Raw genomic sequence first — 19,493 nt, forward strand, 5'->3', positions numbered from 1 at the left:
GGATGTGTCTGAGTGTGAGAGTACATGAGTAGGATGGAGCCATCGGGGCTCCGGGCTTTAATTCTTGTAAGAAACACAGCGTCACTGAAAGCACATGAACATGGCCAAATTACGCTTCAAATTCATAGTTCTAAATGTTCTGCCAAAGGCTATATCTGAAGATTTTTGTTCCAGACAGGAAACAAAACTAAGCACAACCCCCTTTGCTCTCCCTAATATTTCAGTGACATTAACTTATCACCTCTAAACTCATGTTCTAAAGAGCTTTATTAACTGAGCAGGAATTTTTCCTGTCTTCAATATTTTACTGAAGCGTTTCAAGCAGCAATAATCACACAAAATCCTCTATAAAGAATCTCACACATTTAACTGCTGCATGAATATCATTCATTTATTAGCATTATGAACACATAATGGAAAAATGCTCCCCCAAAGAGGAAGGTGAATGTTGACTGTCAATAGGACAAAGCTGTCTTCAAAAGACAAGAGATGTGGAAACCAGGTTCACAGTCGGGCTGTGGAGCCCATGAGGACGGAGCTCATCTACGTATGTGCAGCCACAGGGGCCAGGTGCTGGAGGAGGCAGCTCAAGAATGTCTCCAGCTGCTTCTCTGATCTGTACGCGATGAGTCCTCCCTTGTTAGCCCACTGATCCACTCCAGCAGCGCCTTCGTTTCCCACGTGATACACCAACTGTGGCAAGCCAAGCCCCGAGTCAGGATTTCTTTCCAGGCATTCTTTTAGATCCACCATCCCCCCACCCATGGCCCTGAGGATGGCGTGGGCAGCACAGGAGTCCCACTTGAACGTGGTGTCTTCTGAGAAGATGTAAATGTCGACGAGGCCGAGGACCACACAGAGGCTCTTGTAACCAGCCCCAGCTGCCGGGAAGATGCGCTCTCCACACACACGTGACAATGCGCCCTTGATGGTCTCCTTTTCACTGGTACTAATGACAGCTGAGAATGGGTGGGAGCCTTCAGAACTGGGGTTTTGGGTCACACGGCTCTGCGTTTCACTGTTGTTTCTTGCAGAGATGGGAGGCAGAAGGGAATGGATATTGGTCCCCAAGTAAGAAAGGCCCCAGTAGCACTGTCCTTTCCACCTACGGAAGAGAACGTTCAGTTTGTGGCGGCAAGTTATCACATTTGTTTTTCATTGCTCCTATGGGTTCCCAACTTGATGTGGGAAATACATAACATAGTGAGTCTCAAGGCCCTTAAGCCTAAAGATAGTTATCAGATAGCTAATTCATTTCTAGAAGTCGCTCCCTGGGCATGTTGCTGCCTGTGTTGTTGCCAGTTAGGAATGCTTTCAGTTTTTTTTTTTTTTTGCATTATCACATTCATCTAGGACAGTGCTAAAATATTTGTGGGATTTCTGGCTTCTGGGAACACAGCAAAGTGTCACTGCCTCCTTTGGCATTTAAAGTGTAATGGGGATAACGATGAACAGATACATAAGATTTGCAATCCTCAAATCTTCCACAACCCTGAATTTTTTTCAACGGGTAACACCTTTTCATCCTCCAATTCACTAGCTTCACTTTGGCTTTAACATCAAGAAAGATGGACTCTTTTTTTTGGTGGGGCGGGGAGGGGGGCAACGACAAAAATACCATCTATCATTTCTCAATGTTTAACTTACTATATACGCTGGATCATTTCTTTCCAGAGAAGGAGACTGAGGCTTAGAGACTGTAAGTGTTGAAGAATGTGAATCAGTGGTAGAATCTGCTATCAAACCCAGGATCTGTGCCACCAACTACTTTGTCAACCATTTCTAGGTCATGATTATGTCAACGTCCAGTCCCACTTATTTTTAACTTCTTAACGACCCTTTAAAGATAACAAATACTTTCAGTTTGGAAGAAGGCAGGGAAGATGAAAAATATCAACACTGCAGAGGTGTAGTTTATGACTATTAAAGAACAAACAATTCTTAGTTGCTTGAAGCAAGTCAAAATTTAATTAAAAAATATATAGTTTTACATGAGTAGAAAAAAATGTCATCTATTTCAGTAAAAAGCTGAAACCACAGGAGAAAAGCTGCTTCTACTTGAATCCTGCCATGCTCTGGAGTCAACCCTGTCATACCCTGATCCGTAGGCTGTAGATCAGGGTAACCAAAGGCTTGGCCACCCTCTATGCTCTGCCAACAGTCCACGGGAGTGTGAGGAAGGAAGAGGCAGAAAAGAAAGTGATACTGATGGTTTTTTTTGTTTTTATAGGGAGAGGTTCTAATCCTGGCCATACCTACTTATCGTTTCGTTAGATCATTTTCACATTTTGTTGTGAAACCCAGGATTGAAAATTAAAGGACCATTAATTTAAACATGGAGATTTTTAGTAGGAATGCCAAATGTATTGAGTCATGGGAATGTCACATGGAGAGATAATCCTGACAATAAACAAAGCTGAGGTTGTAAATTCTGAAAACCATAATATGCCAAAAACATTCAATTTTTACCTGAGGGTGTGTAGGTCTTGTGACACAAAAGGTTGGTTGATGACTCCCATGAGAGGCACCCCTGTCTGTATGTCATAGACACCAATTAAAATAGTGACGCACTGAAGTCCACTGGGGAAGATTCCTTGGTTGGGGGTAATGTCGGCGGAACCTTTTATATACTGGTACGTTGAATCTGAAAAATGAAGCAAATCTGTTAGGATTCACATAATGATTATTTAGAAGATAATGATGAAGACACCTATAAAACCTGTGCTAGATCGCTTCTCTCTAATTTGGTAACAGCTATGGTCTAAATGTTTGTGTCCCCCCAAATTCTAACCCTCAAAAGTTGATGGTATTAGTAAGGGGGGCCTTTGGGAGGTACTTCAGTCCTTGGGGTGGAATCTCATGAATGGAATGAATGCCTTACAAAAGACGTCCCACAGATATTCTTAGTCTCTTCCACTTTATGAGTACACTGTGTGTGTGTGTTAGTCGCTCAGTTGTGTCTGACTCTTTTGCCACCCCATGGACTGCAGCCTGCCAGGCTCCTCTGTCCCTGGGATTCTGCAGGCAAGATTACTGGAGAGGGTTGCCATTCCCTTCTCCAGGGATCTTCCTGACCCAGGGATCAAACTCGGGTCTCCTGCACTGAAGGCAGATTCTTTACTGTCCGAGTACACAGTGAAAAGACGGCCAATTATGAATCAGGAAGAAGACCCTCACCTAATCATGTTGGCACTTTGATACTGGACTTCTCAGCCTCTGAAACTGTGAGAAATAAATTCACCTTGTTTAAAAGCTACCTAGTCCATGGTATCTTGTTATAGCAGCCCAAACGGGCTAAGATAATAACCAATCACGTTCTACTTTGGGTGCCACTTATACGGAATTATTATTTGACCTTTTGTACTTCACTTTTAAGCTGCTTGTGTTTCATTTTCCCAACCATACATAAATTCTTGGACAAAGGGGACATGTCTATAATTCCTGTGGCAGTTAACATGTCTTCCTTCCCTCTTGTGTTGTTACTTGCTCAGTCGTGAACAACTCTTTGTGACCCCACCAGGCTCCTCTGTCCATGGAGTTCTCCAGGCAAGAATACTAGAGTGGGGAGCCATTCCCTTCTCCAAGGCATAACACCTAGCAAATGGTAAGAAGCACTCAAATATTCATCACCACATCAAAATGACTTAAAAGGTAATTGCTCAGGATAACTAGGGGGTTCCCTTGAGCTCTTACTAATCAGAGGACAGGTCCAACCAAGGTGGTTGGGAAAGTCTCCTTCCAGGAATCTGAATTCCATTCCATTTGAATTCCATCAGGGATTCATTTTTACTTGTTTGTTTTGTCCCTCAAATTAGGAGGAAAGAGATGATAGTGTCACAGGAGAAAGAAGCTCAGACAGTAAAGCATCTGCCTGCAATGCGGGAGACTTGTGTTCAATCCCTGGGTCGGGAAGATCCCCTGGAGAAGGAAATGGCAACCCACTCCAGTACTCTTGCCTGGAAAATCCCATGGACTAAGGAGCCTGGTAGGCTACAGCCCATGGGGTCGCAAAGAGCCTGGGAAAAAGAAGCTAAGGAGTAAGGTTTCTCCTTAAAAGATGTACCTGCCAGCAGCTGACTGCCAACATCTAGTGAATTAATACCCAGTTAAGGATGTGCCAGGCACAAGATCCAGAGAGCTAGCTAACAGAATCAATTCAGGATAAAAACAAAACAAGGTTTCAGTTCCTCAAAAACTGTAACTGAGGCTGATTTACCTTTAGGCGATAAAAGATTCTGGAAAACATTCATAGTCTGCATAACAATCCATTGACTGAATGCTCTACTGCTATGATTAAAGGCATTCCAATCACGCATCAACGTGCTTGTAGGGGAGAGGGTGAGGGGAGTTTGCCTCCTCAGCTTAATGACTGGTCACAGTTGTGTTGGGTAGACTATGCCAGGAACCTCGGGGAAAAGTGGGACTTAGACCTAGGGCGTTATATTAATGACATCATTGAGATAGGCCTACAGGTTTAAAACAATGAACTATAGATTACGGTTCTACCATGCTGCTGCTGCTAAGTCGCTTCAGTCGTGTCCGACTCTGTGCGACCCCATAGACGGCAGCCCACCAGGCTCCCCCGTCCCTGGGATTCTCCAGGCAAGAGTACTGGAGTGGGGTGCCATTGCCTTCTCCAATGACCAAAAAAATAATGGTGAGGTATACACAGGATTCACATACTGACTGCTAGGAGTCACATTCAGTTGTGTTTTGCTTGACCTGTACAGTGGTTCTGCTTATTTACTCACTTAACTGAACTAGGAGCCCGGAGTTAAATTGTGAGAGCTCATTTAAAAACCTGGATTTGTGTTTTTATTATTTTTAAATCTGAAGATCTGCACTGTGCTTCCAGATGGTAATAATCTGCCGGAGCTGAATGTTCTCAGGATGCATGTGTGTTCAATTAGTTATAGCTGCTATCATTTCATTCTTCTCTCATATTTAGCAGTCTGGCCCTGAGGTCTCTCAAAAATGAGTTAATTCAGTTTTGTATATGTGCCTCTATGTGTGTGTGTGTGTGTGTGTATACACACGTGTGTGTTATAAATATATGAAGTGAAGTGAAGTCACGTCACTCAGTTGTGTCCGACTCTGCGACCCCATGGACTGTAGCCTACCAGGCTCCTCTGTCCATGGGATTTTCCCGGCAATAGTCCTGGAGTGGATTGCCATTTCCTTCTCCAGGGGATCTTCCCGACCCAGGGATCGAACCCAGGTCTCCTGCATTGTAGACAGATGCTTAACTTTAATACACAGCTCAACTCTTCATTTATTTATTTACTTAGGCCCCAACGTGTAGCTTGTGGGGTCTCAGTTCCCCAACCAGGGAATGAACCCAGGTTACAGCAGTGAGAGTCATTTATCATTTTAAAACTTCAAAAATTTAAAAACTTCTAGGAGAGGTAAACCATACCCTCAACTTTCATTTTTCCAACACCTCCCCCACCCCTCACGGAAAAAGGATTACTAAGAAGAGCAAACAGACAAAAGCAAACACTCTCCCCTGCTTACCTATAGGATCCACCCAGATTCCCAAGATGTCCTGTGGAATGTTGATCTCTACTGAATCCAGAGCTGGGTCACTGAAGAAAACGTCCTGGTGCACAACCTTGGCTAAGGCCTCAGATGCCAGTTTGTTACCATTGAGGACTTTGCTGAGAAGAGCTACTGTTTCTTCCTCTGTTGGACACAGTCTCATGATAATCTTTTCCCCTAGAGTCAAGACAAACTGAAGACCATTACATCTCAAGTTTCAGCGGAGAAAGAACAGGGGATTGGGAGAAGCACCTCAGATTAGGTGAGGACAACACAGCCAGCCCACTCCACTATTCATTTTTTCTTTTTCCTTAACACCAAAACATTTTGTATCGGGGTACAGCCCAATTAACAATGCTGTGATAGTTCCAGGTGAACAGTGAGGGGACTCAGCCATACATACACAGGTATCCATCCTCCCCGAACCTCCCTTCCCATCCAGGCTGGCAGAATATTGAACAGAGTTCCCTGTGCTATACAATAGGTTTCTGTCGGTTATCCATTTTAAATATAGCCCACTCCACTATTCCAAACTGGAGAATCCCACAGACAGAGGACCCTGGTGGGCTACAGTCCATGGGGTTGCAAAGAATTAGACATAACTGAGCGATTAACACACACACACACACACACACACACACACACACACACACACACAAGATATCCAGGCTAGTGTTTCCTAATCTGACTGACCTCCAGAATCACCCAGTGGGCTTCCTAAAGTCAGAGCTGATTCAGTGGTCACTCAACCACCTCACAGTGAGAAATGAATTCCAGGCACCAAAGGGCCTTCTCTCCAAAAACAGTTTCCACATGGGCACATGTACAGTTTTTGTATCCAGTTTAAGGCAGCTCATGTCAAGAATCCTGAACCCTGGGTCTTTGATAATCTTCTATGTCTTTTACCTTGTGGCTTTTAATATCCTGGAGGTCACCCCAGGGGTTCACGTTTGAATATGTTGATTGAAAAGAAAAGAGTTTTTAATAAGTACACAGAAGGGCTTCTACCTCCCTCTATGATGCTGCTTTTAACTAAAAACTGTCTATGCTCCGTAAGTATAAGATGACGTACATTCATCTTTAAATGTGGTAAAGCTGTAGGACTCTGAATCACATACATAGAATAGCTCTCCTCTGTGAAACCACTGGAAATCAGGATGTAAGCAAAGCTGCTTCTGCAATTGAAACCCCACGTTACCAACTCCATGTGTTTGCCATCACTTTAAAGATGCTTCTTAGACCCTTGCTTCATCTGGTTTCCAACCCCCCAAGCACAAATGAGAAAAGAGGCTCTTAGGAGTTTTACCAACAAAAAGTGACAGCAATGCAGAATATAAATTTTTAAAAATTAAGAAAACATGGCACTTTGGGGCTCCTGAGGTATCTCAACAAACACTCCTAGATAACCTAGCCATTGCAAGAACCAGCAGCATCGCCATCACCGGAGCGCCTGTTAGAAATTCAGAACTTCAGTCCCCATCCCAGACCTGCTGAGGTCTGACAAGATCCTCTGGTGACTCCTGTGACTGTTCGAGTTTGGAAAGCACACTGTGAGTCTATGACAATGATGATTCTGAAACAGCAAGAATTAGTCAATTAAGTTTAATTCAAATTAAATGAGATTGTTAAAGTTGGGGAATAATGTTAATCACCACCACTTGCTGAGCAGCTACTCTAGGCTCAGTAAAAGCCATGGGTTTACTCAAAGGAGCAAACTGTATCACATTACTCCACTGCTTAAAATTTGCCACTGAATTCTCATCATACTTAGGGAAAATCCTTCCTTTGAACTTCCATGATCTCATCTCACCTCATCCACCAGCTCCTCCTTCACCATGGGTCTCTGCCCTCCAATATACTAAGCCCATCCTCTCCTTCAGTTCTCAGGAAAAGGTATGTGGAATGCATTTCTGCCCCTATCATTCTAGATAAATATTACAATAACTGTTTATGATGTAGCCAAATATAGATTTTTAAGTGTAGGATTTCTTACGGGTAAGTCACAGGTGATTTTTTAACCTTAAGTTTAACTGAGCTTTCTCTTTCTTCTTACTGAGTGTTACAGCACTATCTTAATACACAGCCCATGAAATGACAACTTTTTTCCAGAGTTAATCCAGAAGTTAGTTTTCTTTGTAAATATGCCTCTAGATGTTTAACTATTTGTCACATGATCTGTTTAAAGTTCACTATTTTAATCTTCTACCATTAAACAAACAAAACCCAGGCAAACTAAAAACCGCTTCCCTCTCTAAAAAAGGGTCAGAGATTTTGTATTTTTCTCTCTACCACCAGTTCAGTCCAGTCGCTCAGTCATGTCCGACTCTTTGCGACCCCATGAACTGCAGCATGCCAGGCCTCCCTGTCCATCACCAACTCCCAGAGTTCACCCAAACTCATGTCCATTGAGATGGTGATGCCATCCAGCCATCCCATCCTCTGTTGTCCCCTTCTCCTGCCCCCAATCAGAGTCTTTCCAATGAGTCAACTCTGCAAGAGGTGGCCAAAGTATTAGACTTTCAGCTTTAGCATGGGGGTCCATCAAAGAAGAATTTGGCTCACAGAAAACCAATTAGAGTTAAAACTTGGTGCTAAAAGGAAATTCTAGGTTGTCCAGCTCCTTTTACAGAGGTTCTGAGACCAGAGAAGCAATGAGGTCATTCAGGGACAGGGCCTTCTCTACATTCTCAGCCTTGGTCTGTGGACTACCCAAAGTGTCAGTCACTCAGGCCTACGTGACTCTGTGTGACCCCATGGACTGTGGCCCACCAGGCTTCTCTGTCCATGGGATTCTCCAGACAAGAATACTGGAGTGGGTTGCCATTCCCTTCTCCAGGGGATCTTCCTGATCCAGGGATCGAACCTGGGTCTCCTGAATTGCAGGTGCCTTCTTTACTGCTGACCCACAGGGGACGCCCATGGGCGCTCCAGGAGGTCCACAAATGGGTCTACTTGGACCTGAGATTGTCTGCGCATCTACGTAGGTCTGCATCCTTTGGGGGGCATCTATAACTTCCATCAGATTCTCAAAGGGCCATGCAACTTTCCCAAAGGTTAAATCATTGTTCAGTGCTACAGAGTTATAGCTAGAACACATGTGAACTTGCTAAATATTTCTAAGATGCCACATCTCTGTCTTACATGGCAGGTTATCCTAAAGTGCTGAATGAAGTTTAACATTCAAATACGTTATTTACATGAAAGGCCTCCAAACATTAATTTCATGATGTAAGTTGAAGATAAAAATACCATATGATAATTAAGTTATAAAACTACATTAAGATTCTTGTACTTACCCAAATCATTAGTAAATTCATTGGATTCTTCTCCAAAAATTTTTTTTCCCAGGCCTGGAAACTGAACAAATTCAGAATATGACAAGAATACAAAACAGCAACAAAAAAAAAAAATCCCACATTCATGTTCAATTCTGAATAGATTTCCACTTTATATTTCAAACTAAATAGCACAAGTAGGTCAGAAATTTGGAAGTTTACAATTCCAGAAATCAATCCGAGTGTAATAAGTGAAGTCAGATTGGTTCAGCACCTTTCTAATATCAGTAGTTTTCTAATATTTTCCTGCTCCTTTGCTCCTTTAGAAAGTCCAAATCATGGTAGAAGTCTGGTTTCCTTATGTTCTGTTGAGTTTGCAGAAGTACTTCTAGAACCTGATCCTTCTAGTCAAGGGCCATAAGCTAGAATGTTTACAAAGGAGATGTTTTAACTGCTGCTCCTACAAAGTAGCCAAGTAACTTGTACAAGTTAATGTTACCAAGTACCTAAGATGATTACTTGAGACCAGATAGAAAGGAGCAGAGGGTAACATTTAATTTTGTTTTCTGCACATGTTAAGGTATCGTAAGCCATCAGGCTAGGAAGGTAATGTAGCAAAAAAGGGGAAATATTTTATTTGCCAACAACTTATGCATCAATATTTTGATGGAATGAAAAAACAAACAAAAAGAAACAAGCTAAATAGGAAACTTGTCTCATCTCTGTATGACCAGGAAGCTTTCAGACACATTTTGCTTCTGATTTTCTCTGTAGTAAAGGTAATTTCCCTGAAAATATGTACTGAATTATGGTAAGAGTACAATTCTCAGGCAATGAAAGCAAGGAAATGCTTCAGATATTTGAGCTCAGTTATTCACAGATGGTCAATAGATGTAACCATACCCACAACTACTTGTTATTTTTAACTCTTTTGAAGAACAATGCAGTCACCACATACTCGCAGTGAACCTATTGGTCAAGTCATCAAAGGCTGACACTCCAGCCTCCCAGTTTGCCTAGAGACCCTTTCTGAGGCTGTAGTACGTAAGTAAGAGTCGTGACACTTCATACATACCAAAAGTGAATATCATTTATGTGTTCATAAATCCTGGCAGATACTCCATGAGTGAACAACTGCCTGAACTTGTTATAATGCTCTGAGGCAAATATTAGCCCACAAAACTCACACTTCTAATCCAGTTGCTCAACCATCCCTTCCACCCAGCTCTCTTGATCAGTAACAAAAATAAATTTCCTTCCACTGGACCCAGATTGCATAGGGCATGAAAAAGAACAGTTTGTAGAAATTCAAGGGGTCATTTATTCTCTCTTCCTACCTGTGGTCAAGGACTCACTTAAATGATTCTAAACAATTCCTAACATTTTGAAAATTTCATAGAAACAATTCCAATATTTCGTAGGGCTTTCTGACATAACATTCTATCCTCCCAAATCTAAAAGAAACATAATTTGATTATTATATAAAAGGTAATATAGTATCACAAACAGCATAGACTCTGGAGTTGGTCAGCCCATGTTCAAAACCCAGCTCTACTATTCATTTGCTGTGCAACCCTAGGCAAGTCATTAACCTCTGTGTCTCCCTTTTCTCTTCCATTACATTGAAATAGTTCTTACCTCATAAGATTGTTATGAGTTAAACTAATATATTTAAACCCTTAGATAAGTACTTGGCTCACAGTAAGTCCCTGCTAATGTTATTGTTTGCTATAACTGCTTATGAATATAGTTTATTTACCCTAGTCAGCTTAAAAGACCTAGAATTACAATCATTGTTAGTTACAAACAACGTTTTCCTACTAAAATAAAGAGAGACTTTATAAGTCTCCAGAACCCTATGAAGCTATCACTGAGGCAACCATTAGGTAAATGACTATGTCAAAAAGTGGGACTTAATATTATTAAGTTTAAAAAAAAGTTATAAAACAGTATGTTCTCATTTCTTTAGAGTTAAAGTAAACCTGCCATGCACACACAGAAGGAAAACATTCTAATATTTAGCAAAACAGTTGTGCTTTTCTCTAGTGATAGAATTAGGATTATTTTTCAACATTTAAGTTTTTCCTGTAACACACGTTTTAGTAATACTGCAGTCAAAATAAGGGGGAAAACCTAGTTGTTTGTTAGAATCCATGGTGCTGGGGGGCGGGTTGTGGGAAGGAGGAGGTGAGCTATCTTATGGGGGGAAACCACAGGGCAAATAATTTGCAATTAACTTGGCTGTGCCATTCCTTACCTTGTTCTGCATATTCTCTTTGATAACTTCCTGTACCAGGACATCAGCCAGGGTCTTGAAATCAACGGCAAACTTCTTGTTCTTTTCTCCCTCTTTCTTTTCTTCTATCAGCAGCTGGAAGAGGGCTTCCTGCTGCCTGCACGCCCGGGCAATGTTGGCAGCTTTCTCAGAGACTCGGAGCAGCTCTTGGAGGATATCTGACATTTCTGCACCGGGCTGTTTGGTTGCAGCAGCTGGTGGAACAGGCACCCACCCGCTGAGCTGTCAGCTGGGAAAGTACAAGAATGTGAAACAGAAAGCAGTTCAGAGTGTGAGTCAACCTGTCAGCTAGTGGCTAGTAGAGATCACAGTCACAGCCTCAGGTGGAAGCTTCACCGAAAATTTGAAACTTATCTTTCAAGATCAACATACTTACAGTCTCAAATTCATTAGACAAAAAACTGACGTCTGGGTGAAAGAAAGTCTCTACATGAGAGTCTATACTATATTTACCAAACTCTAGACCAATAGGCGGGTGGATACACGAGCACAATGTTAGAAGGAAAAGTCAAGTTCATGCAATGACCTTCGAATGAGCACATGAGCTTGGCAACATTATTAAAGTAGTGCCCTTTCTTTCACCCTTTGGGGGAAGAAGGAAGAAGTGGAAGGGGGTTTATGCTATCAGTCTGGGAGTCACTTTGTAAAGTACCAAGCACCACACCGGCAGACACCTCAGTGTCCTGCAAGACTCTTGAGACCACACTTGAGCTAGCAGCCCAGGGGATGTACCAACCTGCTCCCCCCTTTTTTTCCTATTAAACATGTCCCACTAGCTGTGCTGCTTACAGCAAATTTAAATAATAAAATGAAGTAAAACATGCAACTTGCTGGGATTTGAAAAGTTCTGGCATCTAAGAGGCATGCTACAATGCCTTGACATACCTATTGGGTAAATAGCAGGGAAACATTTCTCTGTTTCAATAGTAGCTGCATTTTATGGAATGCTTTATTAACTCTTATCTCATTATTATGAGAATTACTGTGAGGATTATCAGCCTTATCTATAGTCAAGGAAACTGCAGCTTGGAGAAGTTAAGCAACTCATTTAGGTTACATAAGACTAAACGGCAGGGCTCAGACTCCATCGTACACAGAAGCTCATGCTCTTTATTATCCTAACAAATACTTTACTTCTTAAAACAAACAAACAAAAAATCCCTTAATGGACTGTGGGAGGCTGACAACTAGCACAACAGTGAAGATGTCAGTGCAGTGGAGTGAGCTGTGAACTGTCATAGCTGTGTTGTCTTAAGCAAGTCTGCTTTAAAAATATGCTATTTTCTTAAGATAATGGGCCAACCATCATAAGAAGATACGTCCAACCTCAATAGTAATAAATGGCAAGTGAATAAAACAATGAGACATCCTACATCACCATTAGATGGGCAAAACTGTTTCTAAAGTTAACATTCATTCTTCCAGGTGTGGTGAAACAGATGCTGATATTCTGCTAATGGGCATGTAAAAATGTGGGTTTGTACAAGAAAATTTGAGAAAAATGGATCAAAATACCTAGAGATGCTATTACCTTTAGCCACTAATTCCAGTTGGCCTTATTTTGAATTAAAAAAGTTATGTTCATGTAATAAAGTTATATTTAATATTTTAAATATTTCTGCACCAGAAGGATTAGTATTAGTGACTGTAGCAAAAAGTTAAAAAAACTTAAATATTGGTGGAATGTAGATAAACTATTATTAGTTATGAAATAATATTTTTGAAGAAATTTAATAGGAATATGTTAAAATGCTATAATGTTAAGTATATATAGTATCACAGTATGTTCCTAATTTGTGTTTAATACACAATACACTCTGTTTATACATATGGAGAGAGAGTTTGAAAGACTAGATGATGTTCTGCTGCTGCAGAGTCACTTCAGTCGTGTCCGAATCTGTGCGACCCCATAGATGGCAGCCCACCAGGCTCCCCCGTCCCTGGGATTCTCCAGGCAAGAAAGCTGGAGTGGGTTGCCATTTCCTTCTCCAATGCATGAAAGTGAAAAGTGAAAGTGAAGTTGCTCAGTCGTGTCCGACTCAGAGACCCCATGGACTGCAGCCCACCAGGCTCCTCTGTCCATGGGATTTTCCAGGCAAGAGTAGTGGAGTGGGGTGCCATTGCCTTCTCCGAGATGATGTTCTAATGGTAGTTAAATGTTTAATGGTGGTTATCACTGGGTACTAGAATTGTGGAGGATTTTTCCCATTATGCTTTTCTGTAATTATCAAATATTCTACAGTAAATATATACTGTTTTTATAATAATAAATGATGTTAAAATGCTTTAGGACAATTAAGCACAAAGGACAAGAATTCCACAAGTCCTGAAGATAACTGTCCAAAGTGGTGCTACAGCAACAACACAAATCCAGGTAACAGAGACGACAGAGTTAGAAATTAAACAGAAACACCTGCCTACCTTGGCTTTTTCCCCCAAGGAGTAAACACATTAAAAAAAAATCACTTTGGTCAACAAACCTCAACATTAAGAAAAATAATTATATTAATATAGCTGAGGCATCTTGACTTAGAAATAACTAATGGCATCTATGTGCTATTAATTATAAGTTTTATATAATATATACATGCATGGATACATATAGATCAGCAAAATACATAAGTTCCAAGTATATAAACTCAATAATGTTGATTTCTTCGTATACATTATATAATTATTATAAGGGAAAAGAATCAATGAACTATCTAAGTAACTTTTTATCTTAAAAACAGCATGAAGATTTTAAGGAGTCCAATTCGAAAACTTTCTAGATTAACAGTCAGTGTGTGTGCACGTGTGTGAATGCGCGTGCTCAGTCACGTCTGACTCTTTGTGACCCCGTGGACTGTAGCCTACCATGCTCCTCTGTCCATGGAACTCCCCAGGCAGGAATACTGGAGTGGGTTGCCATTTCCTCCACTATGAGACCTTCCTCACCCAGGATTGAACCCATATTTCTTATGTCTCCTGCATTGGCAGGAAGGTTCTTTACCCCTAGATTAATAATACCAGTAGGGAATTCCCTGGCGGTCCAGTGATTTGGACTCTAGGCTCTCAGTGCTAAGGGCCCAAGTTCCACAAGCCACACAATGCAGCCAGAAGAAATAAAAGCTTCCATCCTGTGCATAGTATTAAAAAATACCAGTATTGTCTATTTCATGCCACTTTGTTAAAACCGATTAGCTTTTTTAAAAGAAACACCATACCACCACAGCGTTGAATAATCAAAAACCTCCCCCTGTGATGTCCTCAGAACTCACTCAGGTGAGTCACACAGGTTACAAGCTCCAGGCACCACCACCACCCTTCTCTTCACACAGAAAACTCACCAACCTAGTTCTGATAGTTCCTATACAGCAGCTGAGAGATCTGGTATTTCTCCCCTTTGAACCTGAGAACCTGATCTTTATTTCCTCAATAGTGAGTATTCTCACGTCACCTGAGCAGAGCAGCTTGACCAATGGGAGAAAAGATTCAGCTCTAAACTTCAGCCCTATCATTAACTGGGGCACAGATTTCCAGAATTCATCATAACACAGTGAATCAGGTTTTTCAGTTCCAAGGCTATCCCAGTGCTCCTTAACCACCCTTTCTTCTGAACCTGGAAACACTACGGTATCTTGTCAAGCTCCAGGCTGAACACCCAGTTTCAGCTCAGGACGAAGCTTTGTGTAAGCCATCCCCAGAACGTCTTTAGCTCCAGGGTCCAAGCCCCGTTAAAAAAACAATCTCTCCCAGCTATCATCATTTACAAGCAAGACTTCCTAATTAATTTGCATAGCTAGCCGGCTGCTTTCTGGCTGACTGTACTGTTTTGTCCGAATGAAGGAGGCCCTGTCCTCTGTGCTTCTCTCCGTTAACTGCTTCCGGATCTCTCTGTCTTCAACTCGGTTCGCTCTGCAGGCCGCAGCACTCAAGGGCGTGCTGGACAATTTGCCCTCATTTTGAAGGACTCAACGTGAGGGAAACTGTCTTAGAAGAAACTGAGTTGTACATCCAATACAGAATTTCTTCGAGCTTCTTAACAGCTCATATTAACACTTGTGGAAATTATCATTTAGATGATTTTAAAAAGGAAGTTTATATACTCATAAGTGACTTAAGTTAGCTTTATTTAAGCATTTCAAATACTTTAAGTGAAAATTATTACAGACTCATGATAAGTAAGTCGGAGAAGGCAATGGCTCCCCACTCCAGTACTCTTGCCTGGAAAATCCCATGGACGGAGGAGCCTGGTGGGCTGCAGTCCATGGGGTCGCAAAGAGTCGGACACGACTGAGCGACTTCACTTTCACTTTTCACTTTCATGCATTGGAGAAGGAAATGGCAACCCACTCCAGTGTTCTTGCCTGGAGAATCCCAGGGATGGGGGAGCCTGGTGGGCTTCTGTCTATGGGGTCACACAGAGTCGGACACGACTGAAGCGATTTAGCAGTAGCAGCAGCAGCAACATAAGTTATTGCATTTACCATAATTTAATAGCCTTGAATATGGAAGAAATTCCTTGGGATTAGTGACTAATGGGTGTTCTGAGAACCACATGTTAGAGTACCTAAGGTGTCTACTACAAGACAGATTTCTGGGTTCCATCCCAAGTTATCGAGTCAGAACCTCTGGAGACAGGGCCCAGGAATTTGCATGCTTGTCAGCCTCCTAGATGACGCTCAGCATTGAGATGTAATGGCCACTGTTCTTAAGGTTGTTCATCCTTTAGTACTGTGCTGGTAATCTCAGTGGGGCTCAGGCATCTCGGTGGGACCATGCGCTCTCAGCTATCCATGCACAAAGACAGACCCAGGCTAAAACAATAACAGCCAGTATGCAGTAGGTGCTTACTTTATGGCAGGTATCCTTCTAAGCACTCTACATATGTTAACTCTAATTCTCACACAACCCTATGAAGAAAATACTATTATCTCCATTTTAGCTGATAAAGAAACTGAGGCACAAGAGGGTTAAGTAATTTGCCCAAAACCACACAGGTGGGAAGTGGCTCGGGCACGATTCAAGCCCAAGTAAACTGGTAGAAACCCACGCTGTAAGCCAGTGCTCTAGCCAATAAAATCCTTTCATAAATTGTTAGCTGTTAACTAAGGGAAGGAATGAGCAATCATGGGATGAATAATCATTAAACTATTATTATAAGGTACATTAGATAGCAAAAAAGGAGAGAAACACACATACCTACCTGATAGCTGTCAGTAGTCTAACTGTTAAAAATCATGATTTGATATTCATTTCCCCTCTACTCTCAGGAAAATCTTTTCTCTAGCAGATCCTCAATCTCAATGTAGACCATCTTTGCTGGATAGTAAAAGCCCACCTATGTTCTACTGAGGTCTCTCTTAGCTGGCTATCTTGACATGAGGGGTGGGGTGGGGGTGTCAGCTTATGCCGAAATACCTAATTCCTCAAGCACTTGTTGGCTAGGGCTGCCGTAAGTAAGTGCCACCGACCGGGTGGCTTAAACAACAAACTTACTTTCTCACAGTTCTGGAGACGGGAAGTCCAAGACTCTCAGGGTTGGTTTCTTCCAGAGCCTCTCTCCTTGATTTGCAGACGGCCTTTCCTCTGTAGATGAGCATCCCCAAGTGTCTCTCCCTCTTTTTATAAAGACTCCAGTCAGACTGAATTACGGCTCACCCATGTGACCTCACTTAACCTTTAATGAGCTAAGATAAGGGCCCTATCTCCAAATACAGTCACGTTATGAGGTACGGGGAAGATAGTGCTTCAACATACGAATTTAGCGGAATAAAATTCAGCCCAAAGAGACCTTGATAACTTCAGCAAATACCATCCCAATCTATTCCTTTGTCTTCTGTTTTCTGGCCAGAGAAGTGGGGCAGGGTTCTTTTTCCTGTTTATGTGGTCAATAACTTTAAATCTGTGAGATAGTCTTTCCCACTAGAAGCCACTCACTTTTACAGCCAAATCATTAACGGTCAATGGACACTGAAATACTCATAAGCCTTATTTTGTGACAACCCATTTCAAGTCACATTTGAGCAGAACAGGTTTAAAGAAGTTATATTCTTCACTACCTCAGACCAAACGTATATCTATCTACATGTTTACATAAGATCGTGTCACAATGTCAGATAGAAAGTCTCTTTAGCTTCTACGGAATTTTCACATCTATTAGAGAAACGTTGAATAAACTGAAGTAGGTCAATTAGAAAGGAAAAAAAAAATCTTAAGATTCTTCATGGACTCTCAAATCTCTCTACAAAGACATATCTCAGTTTTAATTTCTGAGCAGATGTTTAAAAATCATATCTGAATAATATACCCATATTTCAGATGGGATAAACAGTATAATGGGAAAGACACAGGCTTTGAATCAGACAAACCTGGGTTGTAAACCAGGGCTCTGCCATCAATTAGCTGTGTGGCATTAGGTAACTTACCTACCCTCTTTCTTCATCTGCCATATGAAGACAATACTTATCTTGCGGGACATGTTCCCAGAGCCATAAGAAACCACACATGCTTAAACAAGACCAAGCACAGGGCCTTACACATAGTAGAGGGGATCTTCCCAGCCTAGGGATCAAAGACGTGTCTCTAAGTCTCCTGCCTTGGCAGGCGGGCTCTCAATCACTAGCGCCTGGGAAGCCCGTAACAAATGACAGCAACGACGATTAAATACAGTTTCACAGAACTCACCACCACAGTCCTTACTTGAAAAATAAGAGACTGGCAGCTTTGTTATGGGTCACTGAAATCTTTTCTGAAAATTTACTACTCTATTAAATCCAAAAGGCTGGAATCTACTTGTAATTATTCGAATGACCCAGAAAAAAGTTCCTTTATGAAGGCCAGATCTGATTGCTTCGGTTTCCGGGCGTCTGGTTTCTCTGGTTCCTGGATGTTGAAGACGACTCTGGCTTCACGGAAGACTATCTACAGATGGCTCTGGAGGGTCATTATTCTGTCAAGGGGTTATTTTGTCAGGAAATCTATAGAGATTCTAAGGCCAACGGTGTCTGTTCTTGTGCAAGGAGCCTGGCTGTACCAGAATCTGGCCATGCCCTTGTGTCGCTCGTGATGACAGAGGTGTGACAAAATAGAGGAGGGCATCAGCAAAACAGAAACGCTCACTAATGAATAGGCAAGCAAGTCAGAGCATTTCTGTCGACGGTCATTTCTTCCTGCAGATAATCCACTCCTTTTACAGAGCCCACATTCTTGCCCATGAGACAATGCCACCCCACGCCCACCATTCATGACTTGAATTCACTCTTTCACTCATCCCTGGAGGACTGGCAATTTGAAATGACTGTGTGGTGGCCCTGACTGACTGCTATTGCTGTTGGGGAAACAGCTCAACTTCCATGAAACACCTGGATGTTTCACTGGAAGTGTTTTTGGTGACCTCTCACGGGGTGCAGCTGTCCAGGACCAAAACTCTATTTAGCTCACATTGCTCTTGTAGGGGGAACAGAGACCTTGTTCCTTATCCCCTTCCAGCTTAGGGCTGCTTCAGGAAGTAGTTTAAAGAATGGAAGCTGCCCAAGCAGATGATGTACAGAAGTGAGCCCACACAGAGGGGCTCAGCTGGATCAACCGATGATGGCAAATGTGCGATTTGCTAACAGCAGCCTCCCTGACATCCCTAGGAGACGCTCATCTGCCCATTCGGTCACCTAGGCCAGAAGGAAGACCGTATCATAAGCACTAACAGGGACTTATTAACTGTACCTTTCAGCTCATTGGAAATTGAGTGGTCCTTCCAGTGTATAAGCATCATTCAGCTCTCAGACACTCGGTCACTGCGCGTCTCTCGCAATCCACTGAGTGGTGCGGCACGGGGCAGCCTGTGCTTCTTTTGTGCCGCTTTACTCTGATCTCTGCGAGCCCACTGTCAGCACTCCACAGGCTCTGACTAAGCCCAGCACTTCAGGGGCTGCTCTCCCACTCTCGGTCCGCTTACTCCCACGCTCTGGGCAGGTCATTCATTTGCACATGCTGTTCCCTCCAGTTGACAAGCCCTTCCTCCTGCCTGTATGCCTGATGGCTACTTGCCTTCTCAGAATCTACTGAAGGACAAGAAACTTGAACAGATGCTTCATCAAACGGGATATTCAGCTGGCCAATAAATATATGAAAAGATAATATTAATAATTAATAGTTAATAATGTTAATAATTAATTAATAATCAGGAAAATGCAACATAAAAATCACTACAGGGTACCACTGCATGTCTGACCAAATAGCTAAAGGTAAAGATTGAAAATGTCAAGGTTTGCTGAGGATGTGGAGCAATGAGCCTCTTCTACTGTGAATGAAATTGGTACAACCATGTTGGAAAACTAGAATTTGTTGGCTATAAGCATAACCTATGATCCAGCAATTTCTCTTGTAGTCTTGTCCTCAACAGA

General features: G+C 42.1%; 1 protein-coding gene across 10 annotated transcripts in view; it reads right to left on the bottom strand.

Moving 5' to 3' along the window:
• Positions 1 to 370: 370 nt before the first annotated feature.
• INPP1 (inositol polyphosphate-1-phosphatase) overlaps positions 371 to 19,493 on the bottom strand; it is a 29,470-nt gene continuing 10,347 nt past the window's right edge. For 2 of the 10 annotated variants that reach the window (XM_012130961.5, XM_042243618.2), the window contains exons 2-7: positions 18,814 to 19,200; positions 11,071 to 11,338; positions 8,835 to 8,895; positions 5,515 to 5,715; positions 2,470 to 2,644; positions 371 to 1,105 (exon numbers count right to left, since the gene is read on the bottom strand). In XM_012130961.5, the coding sequence (XP_011986351.1) occupies positions 544 to 1,105; positions 2,470 to 2,644; positions 5,515 to 5,715; positions 8,835 to 8,895; positions 11,071 to 11,274 (1,203 nt within the window). In that variant the 5' untranslated portion in view covers positions 11,275 to 11,338; positions 18,814 to 19,200 and the 3' untranslated portion in view covers positions 371 to 543. Of the gene's footprint in view, positions 1,106 to 2,469; positions 2,645 to 5,514; positions 5,732 to 8,834; positions 8,896 to 11,070; positions 11,339 to 16,590; positions 19,201 to 19,493 lie in introns of all 10 variants that reach the window. The other 8 variants (XM_027964711.3, XM_042243621.2, XM_012130979.5 and 5 more) reach the window with 5 other exon arrangements.

Source organism: Ovis aries, chromosome 2 (genome assembly GCF_016772045.2).
Source record: "Ovis aries strain OAR_USU_Benz2616 breed Rambouillet chromosome 2, ARS-UI_Ramb_v3.0, whole genome shotgun sequence".
Classification (NCBI taxonomy): domain Eukaryota; kingdom Metazoa; phylum Chordata; class Mammalia; order Artiodactyla; family Bovidae; genus Ovis; species Ovis aries.